Source organism: Chaetura pelagica, unplaced genomic scaffold (assembly GCF_000747805.2).
Source record: "Chaetura pelagica isolate M959 unplaced genomic scaffold, ChaPel_1.0 scaffold314, whole genome shotgun sequence".
Lineage (NCBI taxonomy): Eukaryota > Metazoa > Chordata > Aves > Apodiformes > Apodidae > Chaetura > Chaetura pelagica.
This window is the reverse complement of record NW_009953218.1, coordinates 2,091,447-2,109,132: the sequence shown is the minus strand read 5'-3', so window position 1 is coordinate 2,109,132 and position 17,686 is coordinate 2,091,447. Positions and strand designations below refer to the sequence as shown.

At 39.5% G+C, this 17,686-nt stretch overlaps 1 protein-coding gene across 1 annotated transcript in view; it reads right to left on the bottom strand.

The window, feature by feature from the left end:
• The window catches only part of GRIP1 (glutamate receptor interacting protein 1), a 229,276-nt gene that overhangs the window by 57,974 nt on the left and 153,616 nt on the right, over positions 1–17,686 (bottom strand). Inside the window, exons 6-7 of the mRNA XM_009997739.1 lie at positions 17,298–17,373; positions 15,636–15,781 (exon numbers count right to left, since the gene is read on the bottom strand). Of these exons, the coding sequence (XP_009996041.1) occupies positions 15,636–15,781; positions 17,298–17,373 (222 nt within the window). The remainder of the gene's footprint in view (positions 1–15,635; positions 15,782–17,297; positions 17,374–17,686) is intronic.

Sequence of the window (17,686 nt, the reverse complement as noted above, 5' to 3'; positions counted from 1 at the left end):
CTTTCCTCTTTTTAACACTGTTTCATGCTTGGGCATCTTTCATTTTTACTGGGTCCCTTTTCTGCTCAAAAGCTGTATTAAAACACTATTTCTTCATTTATCTGTATCCTTCTTTTCACATGCCCTCTTAATCTAAAACACAATTTAACTCATGCTGAATTTACAATAGAAAAAGGACATGGTGGATAGAGCCTAAACAGAAGATCCTGGATCTGACTCTAAGCCTAGTCTGAATGCTTTTAAAGTAAGACCAGGCTCTGCAACTCCTTTCCTTTGTAACCTTGAAAACTAACACTACATAGAAAATTCAGGTGGCACTTCAGAACTACTGAAAACTCAAATCTCCACCTGTGATGGCAGCGCATGGTTTCAGAATGTGGGAGCCTATAAACACACCTTAATGGTCAGCTTGGCAACCTGGGCTTCAAACACCGCCCTTCTATTGAAGGATGGGTCCTGAAAACTGTTCTGAAACACCACATAGCATCAAATCAATTGCAAAATGTTTGCAGAAGTTAGCAGCAATGGAATTCTGCCTGCATTTCATTCCAGGAATGTAACTCACATATAATTCCTTTTTTAAAGCATCTCCCAAAATAAGAAACACACCCCTCCTGCCCCCCCAGATGGTGTAAATAATATGCAAAGTCCTCTGCTGGGACACTGCAATACAAAACACTATTTTCTCTACTGCAGAAAGCATAGATAAAATCACAGAACCATAGAACCATGGAATGGTTTGGGTTGGAAGAGACATTAGTGATCATCCAGTCCAACCCCCCTGCCATGATCAGGAATATCTCTCACTAGATAAGGTGCTCAAAGCCCCATCCAATCTGGTCTTGAACACTTTCAGGGAGGGGGAATCCACAACTCCTCTGGGCAGCCTGATACATAGATTTCTTATACTTCTTTTTTCTTCCAAGTAGGACAGGAAATAAAATACAGAAGAACTCTGATTTCTTCAAAACGCTCCAGCTCTTGTACAATTCTGTACCTGACTAATCACAACGAATAGAACAAATAAGGACAATGTAATCTGTATCTCTGCCTGCAAACCAAGATGCAGCTGGTGTGTCAGATTCTACATCTGCCAGCCTCGAAAGTATGCCTGCAAATACACACTACAATAGATAACATAAAGTGCTGCAGTACCCATAAATTATGTGTATTTGCCATAATGACCCTAAGTTTCTATCTAACAGGAACAGTAATAATTAGAATGGGGCTGGATTCTCTTCAGAAGCCTACAGAGCACAAAGCCCCTTGCTGCCAGCACTTGACAGATGGGAACAAACATTGCAGACACTCAAACTTTGTGTGGAGCTGACAGTTCCCATCTGCCCATGGCTCTACTAGGATAACGATGTCTTGGATAATCCCAGAAGCTTCAGAGCAGAGGTGTGTGCCCTGGACAGTTGGGACAGCTCGGTAAGAAAGCTGACGTGCACACAGAACAGTTAAGGCAACTAAGGACATGTCAATGCTGTGGTAGTGAGATACCTGAGCTGTCCCTGTCTCTGCCACACTGGTGGGAGCTGAAGCCCTGGAAGCAGCAGAGCCACAGGAGCAAAGTGCCAGGCCTGTGACAGCCACTTCTGCTTCTCACAAGGGTGGCTGACCCAAGTGCAGCCCTGATCGCACGTGGCTGGGCTGCTTGGCAGACTTGAGATGTACATCTATGGGGACCTCAAGGGGACCTCTGTTCTGAGCCACATTGTCTCACACATTCATGATTACTTTTGCATGCTTTAGTGATCTCTGCACACCAGCTGAGGGCAATGTCTGCCTTGGAAAGCTAACCTCAGGTGTGCTTCTGCTGACCAGGAAATCAACAGACTGGTTTGGTTGAAAAGACAGGAGGTTTCAGACCTGTCTTACACACTCCTCTGCAAAGCCCATTAGGTAGTATAAAGCAGAAGAAAATTAAAAATTAAATTAACTTTACATCATTGTCCCCAACAAATAGTATCAATTTCTGATGCTACAAGTTTATCCTATCAGTACCACTTTTTTCTCAAAAAAACTTTGATCTCTTTTTAATAATCTGTGCTCTAGCACAGCTGTCATAAATAATTGGTGCTTTAGCACAGCCACAGTATAAAATGCTACCATGGAGAATGCTGAGGCTGAGATCTGACCTTGATATTTATGCACGGAGGAACAGAGTGAGAGTTTTGCAGCTCTCAGGGGTTGTGCAGGATATTTTGCCATTTAATGCCAATCACTCATGAAATGAAACTTTGGTAGAATGAGTTGGGAAACAAGTTTATTAACTGCCCTCTCTTTCCACTCTGGTATTGCCTGAGCAACAGTTCAGCAAAAACATTTCAAAGAAATAGAGAAAGTAATTTAGGTAAATTGCCCTCAAACCCAACACAGAAGCCACGGTTCTGAACATAAGCTCTTTGATCCCACATTGCAAAAATAATTTAGGACTGCTTACCTGTTGCCTATATATTTCCAGCTTTTCCCTTCCCAGTGCTTGTTCTGAGCAATACAGAAACAGTACTACTGGGAGTATTCACACACTTAAAATAAGTTTCTATATCCCCTGTTCTCTGCAGTATACACTTCCAGCAAAAACAATTCCCCATATCTCTTCTCCAAAAATCCCAACCAAGCAATAACCTCTAGAAACCCAAGTGCCCCATAACTGATAAGAGTTCCTGCAATGAGAAGTGCACTCTTTCATCTGCTCCCTTGGTAGGCAGCTGCCAGGCTTGCTGCCAGCCTCACGCTTGGCAAGGTTCCCACGTGGCCCCTTCTTTACTGCAGGACAAGCCATTTGCCTCCTGCCAGAGGAGCTCCTGCTGCCAAGCCTGAAGGGACTCTGGGTCCTCTCATGCCCCTGTTTGATGACTTCTTTTTTTTCTTTTTGAAGATGTTTCAGTGCTCATAAGGTACACAGACTTGTAATTCAGTAATCAATGAATTTGTGTAAAGGAGAAACTGCAAAAAGCTGTTCCAGGAGTGTTTTGTTTTGATCAGTGCAAATCTACCCAAATTCACCTAAGCTGTAAAGACCTTGAAAAATTAGAGGTCACAGTGCTCAGAAGAAGGCTATTCTACTCAACAGTGCTGAGCTGACTGAAACAGAAAGACTATGTTTATGCAAATTGTGAAATCCCAAATGAGGAGTTGATTAAAATCAGCAGAACATCAATATAAATCATAGTAAATATACATGCACATAAAAAAAAAAAAGCTCAGAAGTGTCTGTTTACAAACCAAATGCCATTAAAAGGAAAATATTACCTTCACCATGTGGACACAAAGCTCTTGAAACTTAATGTAACCCCAGAATTAATATTGCCTGGATGAACTTACTCTTACCTCCCTTCTTTAATTAAATAATCACATATTCTTCCTTCTTCAAGAGCCTCATGTGCAAGACAGACAGTGACTATTTAATGAGCAGCAACTCCTTTCCCTTTTTTTTCTCATGCTCATGCCTTAATTACTAAACAGTGTTCTCAACCTCCTCTGAGCATATATTCTGGGGGGAGAGCTACTGTATGGTGCAGCCTCTGAATATTCAATATAATACAGGTTTATTAATGATTGTATCTTATAACCATCCTTTAGAGCAAAAGCAGGGTGTTTTCCCCACTGTATAGATAAAGAAATGAGGATCAAAGAAATGAAGGTCAAAAGCATCCATTGGTCCAGAGAGGATGATTTGAGACACGTATGCTGGGATTCACTGCACCAAAATGCAGGGATCTGTAGGGCAGACCTGAGGTAGCTATACCTAAGCCAGAGGCTTAAACTCCCTCTACAATCACCAGAGAAAACCAGCATTTAAAAACTTATTTAACCTGCCCTAGTTTAGGCATCTACATCAAGATGAGATGAGCTATTCTTTAGAACATTTCTCTCACTTGACTGTTGTTTTTTTTTCAGATCACTTAGTACTTCACAGCAGGTGATGGATGAAAAATGTATGCAATCATTCTAATTAAAATCCGTATCATAACACATGTGCTGAAAGGCATCTGAGTAAAGCTGCACGGGCATCTTCAATTCTGGCATTTCCCACACCCAAAGAGCTGAACTGAAAGGAACTTTGCAAAGACAAGAAAATACACTCCCCAGTATAGAGATTTTCTTATTTTTTTTTTAAAGTCCTCACAAAATGCTGCTTCTCCTGAGCTCACTGAGCTGTATGAATTCAAAGACTTCAAATGTAGCTCAGTCTGGGTGGATTTTCACTGGGATAAGCAGAAGAGACTTTCTTGAAAAGGGCCTTCTTTCCCTCAACCAATATCCATTGAATTGTATGTCCATGTTCCAGTGCTTCAAAAAGACACGCCTGTACAAAGAAAAGATTTTCCAACTATTTCTTCATAGGCAAAACAACTTTCTCAAAACTCATTCCCAGAAATGGCAGAACAATTTTACCTGAAAATGCTTAAAAAACCCCATAAAACCTGAAGCCTTAGGCAGTTACCTGGCGGAAGGTGAAAGAAAGACACAAGATAAACCCTAGTGTAAACTGCTGAAATTTTTCCTCCTTAAAATCATGGGTTTAACTGTGGGACAATTTACCAGTCCTGAAATAGCCATTCCTCCTGCAAGAGGGATCATAAAGAAGCACAGAAAGGACACATCCTTTCTACTTTGCTTTTCCTTTGCAGCTGTTTTCTAGTTCAAACATAGCAGCTGATCCTTTTCCCACATTCAATATCCAACTAAAGCATGGCAGAATGCATGGAGACAGGAGAATAATCATGCATTGCCATGATTTATAACATCAAATGCTAATATTTGAAATCCAGTCTGATATGTGAAAGCCAAAAAGCAAATAAAATTAAACGTATCGTGGTTCTTCATCTAAGAGTTTCTCTAGCCTGCTTCAGGGTGGAGACTTTTGCTGTGATCTAGATCCAAACTGGGACAATCTACAGAACTTATCACAGAAAGGTAACTTCATGCATGTACACCCTGTGCCCATGCTAATGCTTCTCAAGTACCTGGAGAGATATATCTCAGCAGAAGGGCCAAGAGAAAATGGGCCAGGCGTGTTCTCTTTTTCATTAGCAGACAGGAGAGGACTGAGTGGTTACCACTGGGTGGGACTAAACAGTGTGAACAGCACTATTTCTAATAATCTGCATCAGTTAGGTAACTGTAATACAGGTCTTTTGTACATTTCAGACTTGAGTTGGCTGTAGAATCCCTAAAGTAGATGCTTATGCTGGCAGTGAAATAAAACATTGTTTTAGTGGTGCAAGCATTGCTTAAGCTAGAAAAATTTCATGCTGATGGAAGTATTTTTCTTTTTAATAAACTGGGTGTCCATTTGGTCAGAACTGAGGAGTGGAGCAAAGAAGCACAGTTCTGCTGTTCACTTCCCTGTGAGCAAAGCTCTTCAAACACAGGATCGGAGTGAGATTTTTCTCCCTTGGGTCTTACTATAAATGTCATCTGAAATAATCAAGAGTCTTCCTACTGAGTCAAACTGGCCTGGGCCAGGCCTTGCTTAACTTCATGAAAGGCACCTAACCCAGGAATCAATAGTTCTTATTGTCATCCTAAACACTTCAGATGACAGCAGCACTGCAGCACTGCTGTACCCAGGCATTAGATGCAGCTTCATGTGCATGGGAAAATGACTAAATACCACAGAGACAATCACCTAGTGGAGGTGATTCAACAATCAAGATAAAACTACACATTTAGCTAAAAAATGCAATTCCACAGTATTTAATACCTGAATATTACAGCTAGGTATAAGTTGCTGGTGGCCTTCCTGAGCCAAAAAATGACAGGAGTAATTGCAGGGAGAGTTTGTTTTAGATTTTTCTTTGCAGCTATAGGGATGTTATGCCAAAACCATACTAGTGACAGAGTGGAAACCACAGGATCAGTGTGTCTGCAGAACATTTTTTTTTGTTTTTGTTGGGTTTTTTTTGTTTGTTTGTTGTTTTTTTTTTAAGCTGCTTGAATCTTTTAGATTTCAATTACAAGCTCAGGCAAGATGACCTGAATCAGTAATAGCTTTTGAATTAAAAAAAAAAAAAAAAAAAAAGAAAACCCAACTAGGAGTTTTTACAGAAAGCGTTGAGGGACTTCCTAAGTAATATAAAACAAGTCCCAAAGCACTGCCCTCAAGACGTCTATATTACCATCTTTTAATATATATAATCTTGGATTATCTGCTGGAAAGAAAGTGAAACTAATTCTGTAATTCAGAGGCAATATGAATTATAGATGCCTGTGTTTAATACAATAGGAAACCTTACCCTAGAAAGCCCTTTGTTTCTCATTAGCATCCCCATCTCTGTTCCCCCATTGTCTGCCTCTTTACTCCCCAGAGCCTCATTGCCTCCGATGCCCTACAGCCAATTTAATCTACTGGCAAAACCCTTCTCTGCTTCCAATTTCATGCAGGCAACTTGAGGGTCTGGGTCACCACATGACTTGACTCACTTCCAAGATAAGAGTGCTTTTATACCAGTGTGGGTTCTGCATGTAAAAATGCAGTTTTATCAGGCAGGGAAGAAATGTCTGGAGGCACGTAAGAGGAAGAAAGAAACCTCAGCTTGCCACAGTTTCACCTGTAACCTTGGGAAGCTGTCATATCCTTCATTACTCATCTCTTCAGGAGGGCTCAGCACTCTTTTCTTTGGCTGCAGTGAGCCACGATTTTTCTGCTAGTGTCAGAATTGCAATTAAAGATTAAACTGGTGAATTGTCTAGATGAGTACTCTTCATAAAATCACTGCTACCCTCTTGTCCACCAAGAAGAAAACAGGTAAGAAACCTGGAGTCAGTTGTGTGCCTTTGGTTTATTTCAAATGCACGTGCAGTTCTCACAGAAACATCATTTCATAAGGGTCTCCCAGCATCTACATTGAAATAGAAACATGACCAATCAATAACAGCTGTCAGAACATTCCGGCCAGTGTCCCTACAAATGAGAATCATGAGACTCACAGAAGGTCAAACACCATTACTGTGAGTCACAGATTAAAAAGAGAAAAATCCAATGATTATTTTGGCTGAATGTGGGCTACCACACGGAGCAATTTTAATCTAGTGTTTTCGTCTCCTCAGAATGGAGGCAGGAATGGAGCCTTTGCTGCTGCTGCTACTTCCTTAGAAATGGGCTCTTTTAGAGACAGCTTTGGGGGTAACAGCCCAAGTCCCTTCTACTATAAAGAAAATAAAATCTGTCCCTTACTCCTTAGTCTCTCAGATGACTGCAGTGCCACTGAACCAAATCCAAGGCTGATATTTTTTTTTAATTGGATTTTTTCTGATAATAGATCTCTTGCATTCAATTGCATGGCACATGCAGATGATCCTTTAATCTCGAAGAAGCTTAATTATCATCCTCTTTGTAAAATTTTCACACCTGCACTCTCAATTTAAGTACTTCAGCTACCTGCTCTTTTTTTTTTTCAGACCAGCACAAATTAGGATACCTCATTATCCTTATTAGTCTGCTGTTGACCAGCATGCTAAGTAACAGATAATCCATTTTACTTGAAGACCTCTTGACTAACTTCCAGCTGACCAGAGGTACGAGCATGTATTAAAGATGGCAATTCTCTTTCATGCTCCATTTCATGCCAAATCTGGATAGCCCTCATGGAAAGTGGCAAGATTTGATCAATTCTTTTTTCCCATCTTTTACTAAATATATATGAGGATTATTTGCTCCTTCCCTCCACTTGCTTGAAGCCTGGATGGCAGACAGGAGAGGTTATTACAGCAAACTCCTCCTTCCATAATTTGTTTTAAAATACTTACTAAAAAAAAAGATCAATAGCGTATTTTTAATAGGCAGAGGCTGCTTCCATTTGAGGATCCAAACCCTTGAACTGTCATCTAAAAAATTCAGACCACATGCTTTGTGAGGGGATAAGAGGATAGAAGAGGAAGGCTCTACTGTAATCAATGTCCATCATGAAATACATTAGATATTTCAGGTTTTTTTGAATTGTACACTATTTGGACTAACTGCATACAAGTACAGGCTTCACCTTCCTGACAAGTCCTTGAAGACAAATTCGTCCATTGCTTTCTGTACTGAATAAGTAAAACATAGAATATTTTATAGATGAAGTGGAACTTGGAAGATAATACCAACCCTCTCACACTCCCTTTGCCCCCTCCCCCTTTTCCTAGTTATTTACGACAAATACATAGTATTTTTAGTTTTCTGTTTCAGGGACATCTCATGTCACCTTTACAGCTTTTTCTCCCACAACAAAGCAATGTTTATTAAGCTGCTTTTAACGAGGCCACGGTTTCAAAAGAAGAAATGCTAATTGGACCAGTTAGAGTAATTTGTAACTTATATGGCTCAGCTAAACTCCATTTATTTCTCTTTAGGGATGATCAGGAATTTTGTAAAGGAAGAAATTTCTGTAAGATTTATGAAATCCTTGTAAAATATGACAAGTCCTCCCTCCTGTAATCATCTACTATCAACATGGCTATCAAACTGTATCAACAAATCACAATCAGGCAGGGAAAAGAAAGAAAAAATATTTCTATAGGGCAAACATTCTTGGGAATCATAGACTTTTCTCATGAACATATCTTGATTTTAATTGCTTACAACTTGGCCACAGTTCAAACATGTGGTGTGATTTTTTCTTATGACTGTCAGCTCTTTCAGGCTGCATATTTATTTTTTTTTGGTCCCTTAGTTATTTCAGCTGAAATAGGCCAGCTGTGTCTGACAACATCATTAGGAAAAAACATACTGGTTTGCCCTTACACAGAACAATATTCTTTAGGCTTTATATTGAAAATTCATGTTCTCTATGTGTCTTCATTACCTGACAGGTCTGGCACAAAGAATCAAGAGGAGAGCCAAGAGAAGGGGGGAGTAGGACTTCCTGGGCAAGAAGGGGAGGAACTGAGGTAATAAGGTGACTGATGTGAAAAGAAGCTGCAGTACAAGAAACCTGGGAATGGTTTGCTAAAGGACAGGCATGAAAACTGCAAAAGGCCTTTATGGAAGGAAATCAGCAGTGTGAGAGAAATGTGTTGGAAAATTACCTAAGCCTTACTTGACAAAAGATATATGAAAAAACTGGGCTGTAAGGAGAGGGAATAGCCTGTTGGGGATTTAGGACCTTCTAGACAAGAAAATGCAAACTAGGTCAGTAAGGAAAGGGAGAAATCAAACAGCTGCTGGAAAAAAAAAGACAGTAATGCAGCTAGGAACCAGGACAAGAACAGAGGAATAAACTACTATGCTTGCATGAAATGGACAGGGAGGAACACGGAATCCTGAACCTTTACAGTTCTCCACTGTCAACAACGGTCTTTACAACCCCCGGGTGACACGCGTCTCTTGAGTCTTCTCTGGTGCCCCCAAAGCCCAGGTGTACTGTGCCGGGCAGCTGGTCTGACAACTCAGCTAACAGGGGCAGACTGGTAGGCTGAATGGCTCTCACTTTTTTGAGGAATTACTTGGGTAAAGACGTAATGTCAGAAAGTTTTTCCCACAGAGAAACGTAGGTGATGACAGACAAAAATGCGCCAACACTCTGAAGGGTCTAAATACACAAACATTGGGAACTGACAAACTGACAATTCCTCAAGCTAAACAGCGATGCTACTAATTAGGTAAATAGTATTTTCTTACAAGGCCCCATTCCACACCTCTTTCACTACTCAGCAGTCCTCATGATGAAACAAGTATCCTATCCATAAGGCGAAGCATGGTAAGCATTGATGGAGTCAGCAGTGAATGAAGTGGGTGGCAGGTGTGTAAGGCCTAATGAGCAAACTGCAACAAAGAGGTCATGTAATATGGAGGACACACCTAAGTGCTGCTTTTTTAAACCATAATGCCTATTTACCTTAGGTTTCCATGCTACCCATTTATCTCAAGGTGTCAAAAGAGGTAGTTATCTTCCTTTAAACCACGTAAATAGAGTAGATTAAAGCAGGTAAGCAAGCAGGAACTGATGCCTGACTAAGAGATATCAATCCTCTTGTAGATTCATGACAAGAATCAGTGAAGTCAGCATGTCATATTTAGTAGCAGCATGAGAGATGAAGGGTTAAAAGCAATAACCATCACTTGCTATTGTAAAAAATGCAGTCCTGAAAGCCATAAAATTTGGTAGCAGAAAAAATTGCAAGTCTCAGACTTCTCTGAATGAAAAAGCTTCTTTTGGTGGCCAAAGTTAAGTCACACTCAAAACCATTTATCTTTTGCTAGATGAAGTCCTAACAAGCTAGCACTCTTACTGCACACATCCATGCCTGACTGTCAGATCATACTAAAGTCCCTGATGCTGCCATCTGGCACTGACAGCAGAAAGCACAAACTGTGTTTGATAAACAAGGAACTTGCACAGTAAGATGAGAGACTAACGTGCTATAGCACATACATTTAAATATCTGCTTAGTTTGTACAGTGTGAACAGGAATCATGCATTGGCCTCCAGGAAAGACAAAAAAATCCACTTTTTTAACCTAGTGACACATCTGTGAGTGAATATTTCTGGAACTGATAAACAGATATGTCTGTGCCATCTTCTGCCTTAAGAAAAAGCCAAAATACTTGGAATGACCTTGGGACACTGAGGTTTTCTCCTTGAGATCTGCATATTGCCTGAAGCACTCAAACTGTGGCAGGAAAAAAGAAAAAAAAAACACCTCAGGGGAAAAAAACACCGGGAAATTAATAATTTTGCATTCAGACAAGGATCTGGGCAGTGCCTTCGATAAGCCCGTGGTCACATACTGAAGACAGAAAGAAAATTCAAAATGAATAGCTGCATAAACAGGTTATTATCTCTTGTGACTGCACTGCACGCACACCAAGCTGGACAGAGGCTGAGCAACCTCAATCCTGACATTCCCCAGCCAGCATGTTCAACTTTTTGACTTCAAACATTGTCTTTCAGCATAATTTGTGTACGTGTTTGTGTAGCAGTATTTAAAGTAGAGTAATACTTCAACTAATACAGCTGTTGTGACCTTTGCTTTGCACATGAATTTTCATTCAATCTGTCTCTGAAGCAACATAAGAGAGGAAGCATTCTTTAAAGGTTTAAGTAATTAATATTTAGTATTTCAAGGGATCTAGGTCTATCAGAGGAGACCTGCAGCTGCAGTCAAATGCTAGAGTATGCTACTTATCTGTTCTGTCAAAGACTTGTAAGAGCAAAGGAAATGTTAATTTTAAGTTTGTAAAGAAACAAAGAAAAGGGCAGTGTGGAATCCTACAGGCTCCCTGACTTCCCTTCAACTTTAAAGGTATTGCAACATTTATAAGGTTTATGAGGATTTGAGTCTGTCCTTGGAGTCTCTGGAGCTCCTTTTCCTTGGTCTTGTAAAACTCTGTAGCTCTTAAAGGTCTCCACAACTCTGGATATGATTGAGTGATACTGCTTTATGAAACTTAAGGGTCAGCCCATAACTTCTTTCTTCTCCTTCATTTCTTGTATTGCACAAACTATTGTAAATCTACACTGGATCACAGATTTCCTCACCTGATGTGTAAATCATGCAAGCTATTTCTCCCTATTTTTTGACCGAATGGGTGAACTTAAAGAGGCAAAAGACAGTGTTTACTAAACTGCTGTCAGATTTACTAGCAAATGATTACATTAATAATTCCCTTTCTAGAAAGTTGTATTAGTAGTGAATGTTGACCAGAAAATTGAGGGGTTTGGTCTAGCTAAAGTTGACCAGTTCTATGTCAGGATGACTCTCTCTGGCAGCTTGAGACTTAGAAAAACCTGACCATATCTGTTTCACAGAGAACAATTCCAGGGTGCCACATTCCAAAAAATCTATTCTGGCTCAAACAAGTGCCAGAACTGTTAAAGAAGCCAGAGAAACATATGGAATTTGAATGTGCAATATGTTCATTCCTGAAGACCACAGAGTGGTTTGAACTAAGAAAAACCCCATGAACAGATGAGAGAGAAAGATGTTGTGTCTCTGAGGTGCAAATAGCTAACAAAAGCTCACTTTTGTGCCTGGCAATAGCTAATAGTTTTGACTACAGTATCCCTGATTCAAAGGTTATCCCAGTAAGAACATCCAAGTTTTAAAAAGTAGATGGCTCAAAAGCTCAGCAGCAACAATTTATGAACTATAGAGTTCAATAAAAAATTTATGGGCCAGCATTTAAACTCAAGGTAGCCATTACCTTTGAACTTTTCTGAATGCTCCTTTTCAGAGTAAATATGGCAGATCACCCAAACAGATGCAATCCCAATTACAGAGACAACAGAGAGCCCAGTAGCATCATGGCAGTTTTACAAAACCTGAAGGGAAACAGCATCTGCTCTGCTTCTTAATAAATGCAGTGATAAACTTTTATTTCTCATTTTAGACAGGGCTAGTGTGAATCTCTGCAGCTTGTTATTAGCATTGCATTCTAATTCTCATTTCTCACTCTAACTGATGATGCCTGTCCTATAGCTTTCAAGCTGTGAGCAGGTCATTAGGACACTCCACCCAAACCACTGCCAAACAGTGAGAACTTAAGTCTTCCCGACCTAAGTTTACAGCTTGGAATTAATACTTGCTGTTTGGTTGCCATAGGAAAAGATTCAGGCTGCAAAATTACCTTGGCACTGGCAGCAAGACACTGCTAGGCATCTCTACTTCCCCATCACAACATGAGTGGCACAGGTGTAGTCACATGGCGCAGAAAGAGCTGAAATATTCAGACCTCTCCCACAACTGGATGAATATACATGATCCACACCACCATAAAGGTTGGACACTTCAGGTGTAAGGATTACTAAGAAAAGTGACAAAGCCCACAAAGTTTATGTTACTTCCACACAGATGTGTGTAGGGCAAGTCCATCTCCTCTGCTAACACCGAAGTGCAGCATTATTAAAGCCTCCCAAAATTAGAAAAATGCAGGTAGTTTCCTCTAAAATCAGTAAGGAGTATAAGCAACCACACTGCTTCATGATCAGAGGAGGTATTTTGGAAGACTGCTACCTCCACAACTTCTAATGTAACTTTTATCAGGTTTTAAAATATTTTCTCAGAGATTATGTTTTCCTAGTTTCTACAGAAATTATCTTGGTATTTCTAAACCCCTATTATTTCAAAGTCTCTTTGAAACTATATGGCACCACATTCTATACTCCAACCTGGAAACACTTTCAGCAGAAAAACAAAATAAAAGATCTAACAAGCTAACAACATCTCTTCCAAGAGACTGAATTAACAAGTTTATTTCCTAGGACCCAGCTGAGCAGGATACTTTAGGATGTATTTAAGCAAGCACAAGCATAACCCCAGAGAGTCCAGTGGGACTAGCCACATCTCCTACATTATATACACATTTAATTACCCTGCACAGAAGTGCTTGGTGCTTTTTCTATTCCAGTTTGTCTAGGTTCCAGAAACAATAAAATGTACAAGGTCCCCAGGTAACCTCTTGATGACTTCAGGCAAAGGAACTAAACTTCAAGAAATACAGCACCTTTGAAACAGCTTATGCTTATAGGAGTATAAAAAGTCAGTTACACACTACAGGACTGTAGCTGAAAAATAGTTCAGGATTATTTTCTTTATCTAGTGTAACCTTTTCAAATCAAGTTCTAATTTCATGCTATGAGAATATATTTTATGGCTCTTTCCAGTTCTGGCCACATGGAATGTGACTTCACAGGATACAACCATCTGCTAACAGAAGAGAAGATATTAAAGCTAAACTACTAAACCAGTTCAAGCACCAGTTATTGATAAGCCACCTAACCCAATGTTCTTCCTCTTGTTTTAGCCTATTTTCATATTCACATCAACCCTGAGGTAACATTACGAAGAGCTTGCTTTGTGGGTAATATAAGAGTTGAGGAACAGAGAAACATTTCAGTAACTCTGAAATTTCTTTTGATGGCTCACATTCTCCCTTTCATGTTATTCCCAACTTTGACATCACTGCTCTTGAGCAGCAGTAAGTGGAGATTGAAATCAGCACTGTTTTCCTAGGCTAGGAATCAATGGATTTTCACTCCACTGCTGGAAAACTATGCAGGGTGTGCGAATTGGAAAAAAATCAAAACCTTCTGGGAGCTAGATAAAATCTAACAAAATCAGAATGCCTTAGAAAGAGAACCACCTGGATTCCTTTATTCTTCCAGACATTGCAGGACCACTATGCCATGCAATTGCCAGAGTTCGATAACCTTTTCCTTCCTACTTTCTGACTCCAAAAGTTTTAGGTTCTTCTATCTCCTTAGGCTTCCATAGGATAACACATATATCCAGTTCTTTTACTGAAAACAAAAGGGAGATAGCAGAGTTTATTCAGAGAGGGAATGACATGAAGTGACCAACTGGTTGGTACTGCCTGCACAGTTATAAGCCTGAAATTTCCAACAAAGATCTGCATCCTTCTGCATGGAACTCTATCCAGATAACACCAAAAAGAAGGTTGCCACCTTGAACAACCTGAAATTTAGAGCACAACTGAGCTTCTCATCTTCTAGACTTGTCCTCACACAAACCTCCAAAGGTTCCCTTCCCTGGTTTTAACTGTAGTAGATAACATTTGGTCACCCATCATCTTCCAAAGAAAAAGAAGAAATAAATGGAAACACCTAAATCATAGCTCTCTTCAGGTTACAAAAATCACCTGCATCTCCATTTTCTACACAGGAGGTTCCTGCCCAGAAACTGAGCTGTCACCACCATTCTGGATGTGAACCTTGCAGGCCTGCCAAATGCCAAGCAAACCTTTCACTCCATTCTTGATAGTTAAGTAAGCAAAGGTATATATTACAATAATAAAAAATATAAATCTGTGTCTTGGTGAAGAACAAAGAGAGCTGTTCCAGAAAAAATAAATATCTGACGTTATTCTTCTAAGCATTAATCTTCACCAAGGCTTTGAATTTTGACAGTGCTATTTCACAAATTCCTACAAGGCTGCTTCACTGTTATGCTAGAAATCTGAGTGTGGAACTGAGAAGGTAAAGAAGAGAAAGGTTCTCAAACAGAGAAATATTTTAGTTTGACTGGTGATTATTTCTATAGCTTGCTGCCATGAATTTTCTCTGCCTTGCAAAAATGTAGGGGATATGACACCTTCTAAAACAAATAGAAATTACTCAATCCCAAATCTGTTGTGAAAAATCATCTCCTCTCCTTGACTTTCCAAAAACCCTCTCGTACTTTTAGTGAGTTCAAAGTTTGTATAAAGCATAAGCTCAGTTTTCAAACCATAATTTGCCACTTCTGCAGTTCTTAACGAATTTTTGCTTACCCGTTCTTTTCTATGTGGCAGTTTTGTGGCTTTTTAATAATGTCTTGGCCACCCAGCAGCACTGGTAAAAGGCAAAAGAATTCCTGTAAGGGCAAGTAAACCCCTCTTTCATGTGACATACAAACGCTTTCACTTCATTAACCTTTATTATAAGCTAGTCACTGGAAAAGATACTTTGCTAGAATCCACACTATGGTTTCACTCTACAAACCATGAAATGTCAGAATGCTAAATTACAGTAAAATACTGCTCACCTCCTTATGAACCCAAGATTAATGATACGGTGCAGGAGGGAATAGCAGCGCTACCGGGAGCCTAACAGGTCATGATCACTTCTAAAATAGCTCATCAAGAACAGGCAGCAAAACATTGCAGATGGTTCCCACAACTGAAGCCCCACTTCTCAACCTACCCATCACTGAGACATCATATTCAACCAGCAGAGTTGCCTCCTGTCCACATTGTTTGAGAATACTCATGGCTTCAGTATGTGTTGTTCCAAGCAGTCGGATCCCATCAACACTCAGCAGCCTGTCCCCAGGTTTGATTGTGCCTTCTCTGAAGGGAGATTAAAGGAATGATCTTTATTAATATAAGAGAAATTTATTTGGATAACACCATTTTTATGCAAAGTGGTTCTCTCACACCCTCTCTGACATTCATCCTTCTCGCCTTAACACTTAACATTTACTATGATGGGGAGAATGCTCAGAGGGCGCAGTGGAAAGAATATTGCTTTAATTGGAAAGTCAGTGACTGGAAAACAGCTTCACAGAGAGCTACATTATCAAGTCATGTTAAATTGCAACTAAGTATAGCTTCTACTTCAACATATGCTTTCTTTCTGCTTTGTCCACACAACTCCTCTTTCATACATACATAAACACCTCCTTTCAGATATTTTCTTAAAAATAAATAACAAGTGCAAAGACACAGGTTCAGATACAGATTGCAAAATATGAATATCTATTTAATGATTTTCTTAAAAAATATCCCTTAGTTGGATAACTCCATTTTTCTTTTCTTCCTACCTAAAAATAATTTGGCTATAAATATACTCTGTTTCCCAGGCTTATCTCATAACATATTCAGAATTTTAATAGAAAAGTAAGTACTAATGTTGTCAGCTCAAAACTCAAGGAGAAAAAAAAGGAAGCAAAGGGGATGAGTGTGGCAAGAAAGGGAGGGACAAAAGCCAAACACTCTCTTGAACTGTTTGTTTCTCAATTAATGTGTCCAAGGTCAGAAATGTTAATACAATCTGAAGAAAAGCAGCCTGCCTTAGGTAATTTTTAAAAATATAATTCACACTTACAAATAAAGTGAATGCTCTTTCTTTATATCGATACAAGATGGTCTTACATACAAATATATTAATTGGGCAAAAACATAAATCAGTACTCAGAAGCTGTCCAGATGAAGATACCTCTGAACTCACATGCAAGTACATACAAACATCCTAAAATAACGACACAACAATATACAAACACGACAGTAATTTTCTGAAGTACAAGAGTAAAAGATTGTGGTCTTAAGAGTATGAAAAGCATAATAAAGAGCTACACTGGTCGTCAGAAGACTGCAGAAAAATGTGCTCTGACCTATTTGTTTGTCCTAACACTTCAGGTTGATTTTTGAAAAAGTTTACTGGGAAAGTCTTGCAACATGCAACATACTACACTGAAGTTCACACACACCTCTGTCATTGCCTATTACTGTTATTACAATTAAACACATAAACCATGAATTTCAAAGGAACAGGAAATTCTTTAGTGTGAGGGTGGTGAGACACTGGAAAAAGCTGCCCAGGGGAGTTGTGGAAGCCCCATCCCTGGAAGTGTTCAAGGCCAGGTTGGACAGGGCTCTGAGCAACCTGATCTAGTGAGAGATGTCTCTGCTGATGCAGGGGGGTTGGAACTACATGATTTTAAAAGTCCCTTCCAACCCAAACCATTCTCTGATTCTATGATTCTAAGAATATATCTACTTCACTCCAAATCCTAACTTTTGTCCCAAATAAGTCACCTTTCTTCATTTGTTTTTCACATGCACTCCAGAGAAAGATGAATTGTACCTGTCAGCAGGCCCTCCAGGTCTAACACATGTTATTACAACTGGACGAGATTTATTTCTGTCATCGTGTGCTCCACCTAGAAAGGGAAAAGTGAGAGAGGACAAACCTCAATTTTGTGCTTTTTATGAAAGTTCATTTCCAAGAGGCAACTCTCAATCTTGCAGCATGCATCCTTACAGATGGGCTAAAAAGATCAAAAAAAGCCAAGCAATTAATATGAACCTCCACTGATTTTATCTTAAATAAAACTGACCTAGTGTATGCAGAGATGATTCTTTATTAAATATTTCTACATGTTTTTGTCTGTTCTCTAAGTCAGTGTTAATATTTAATTATTTTTTTTTAAAATTCTGACTATCAGAACAACTAATTAGATTTCATACCTAATT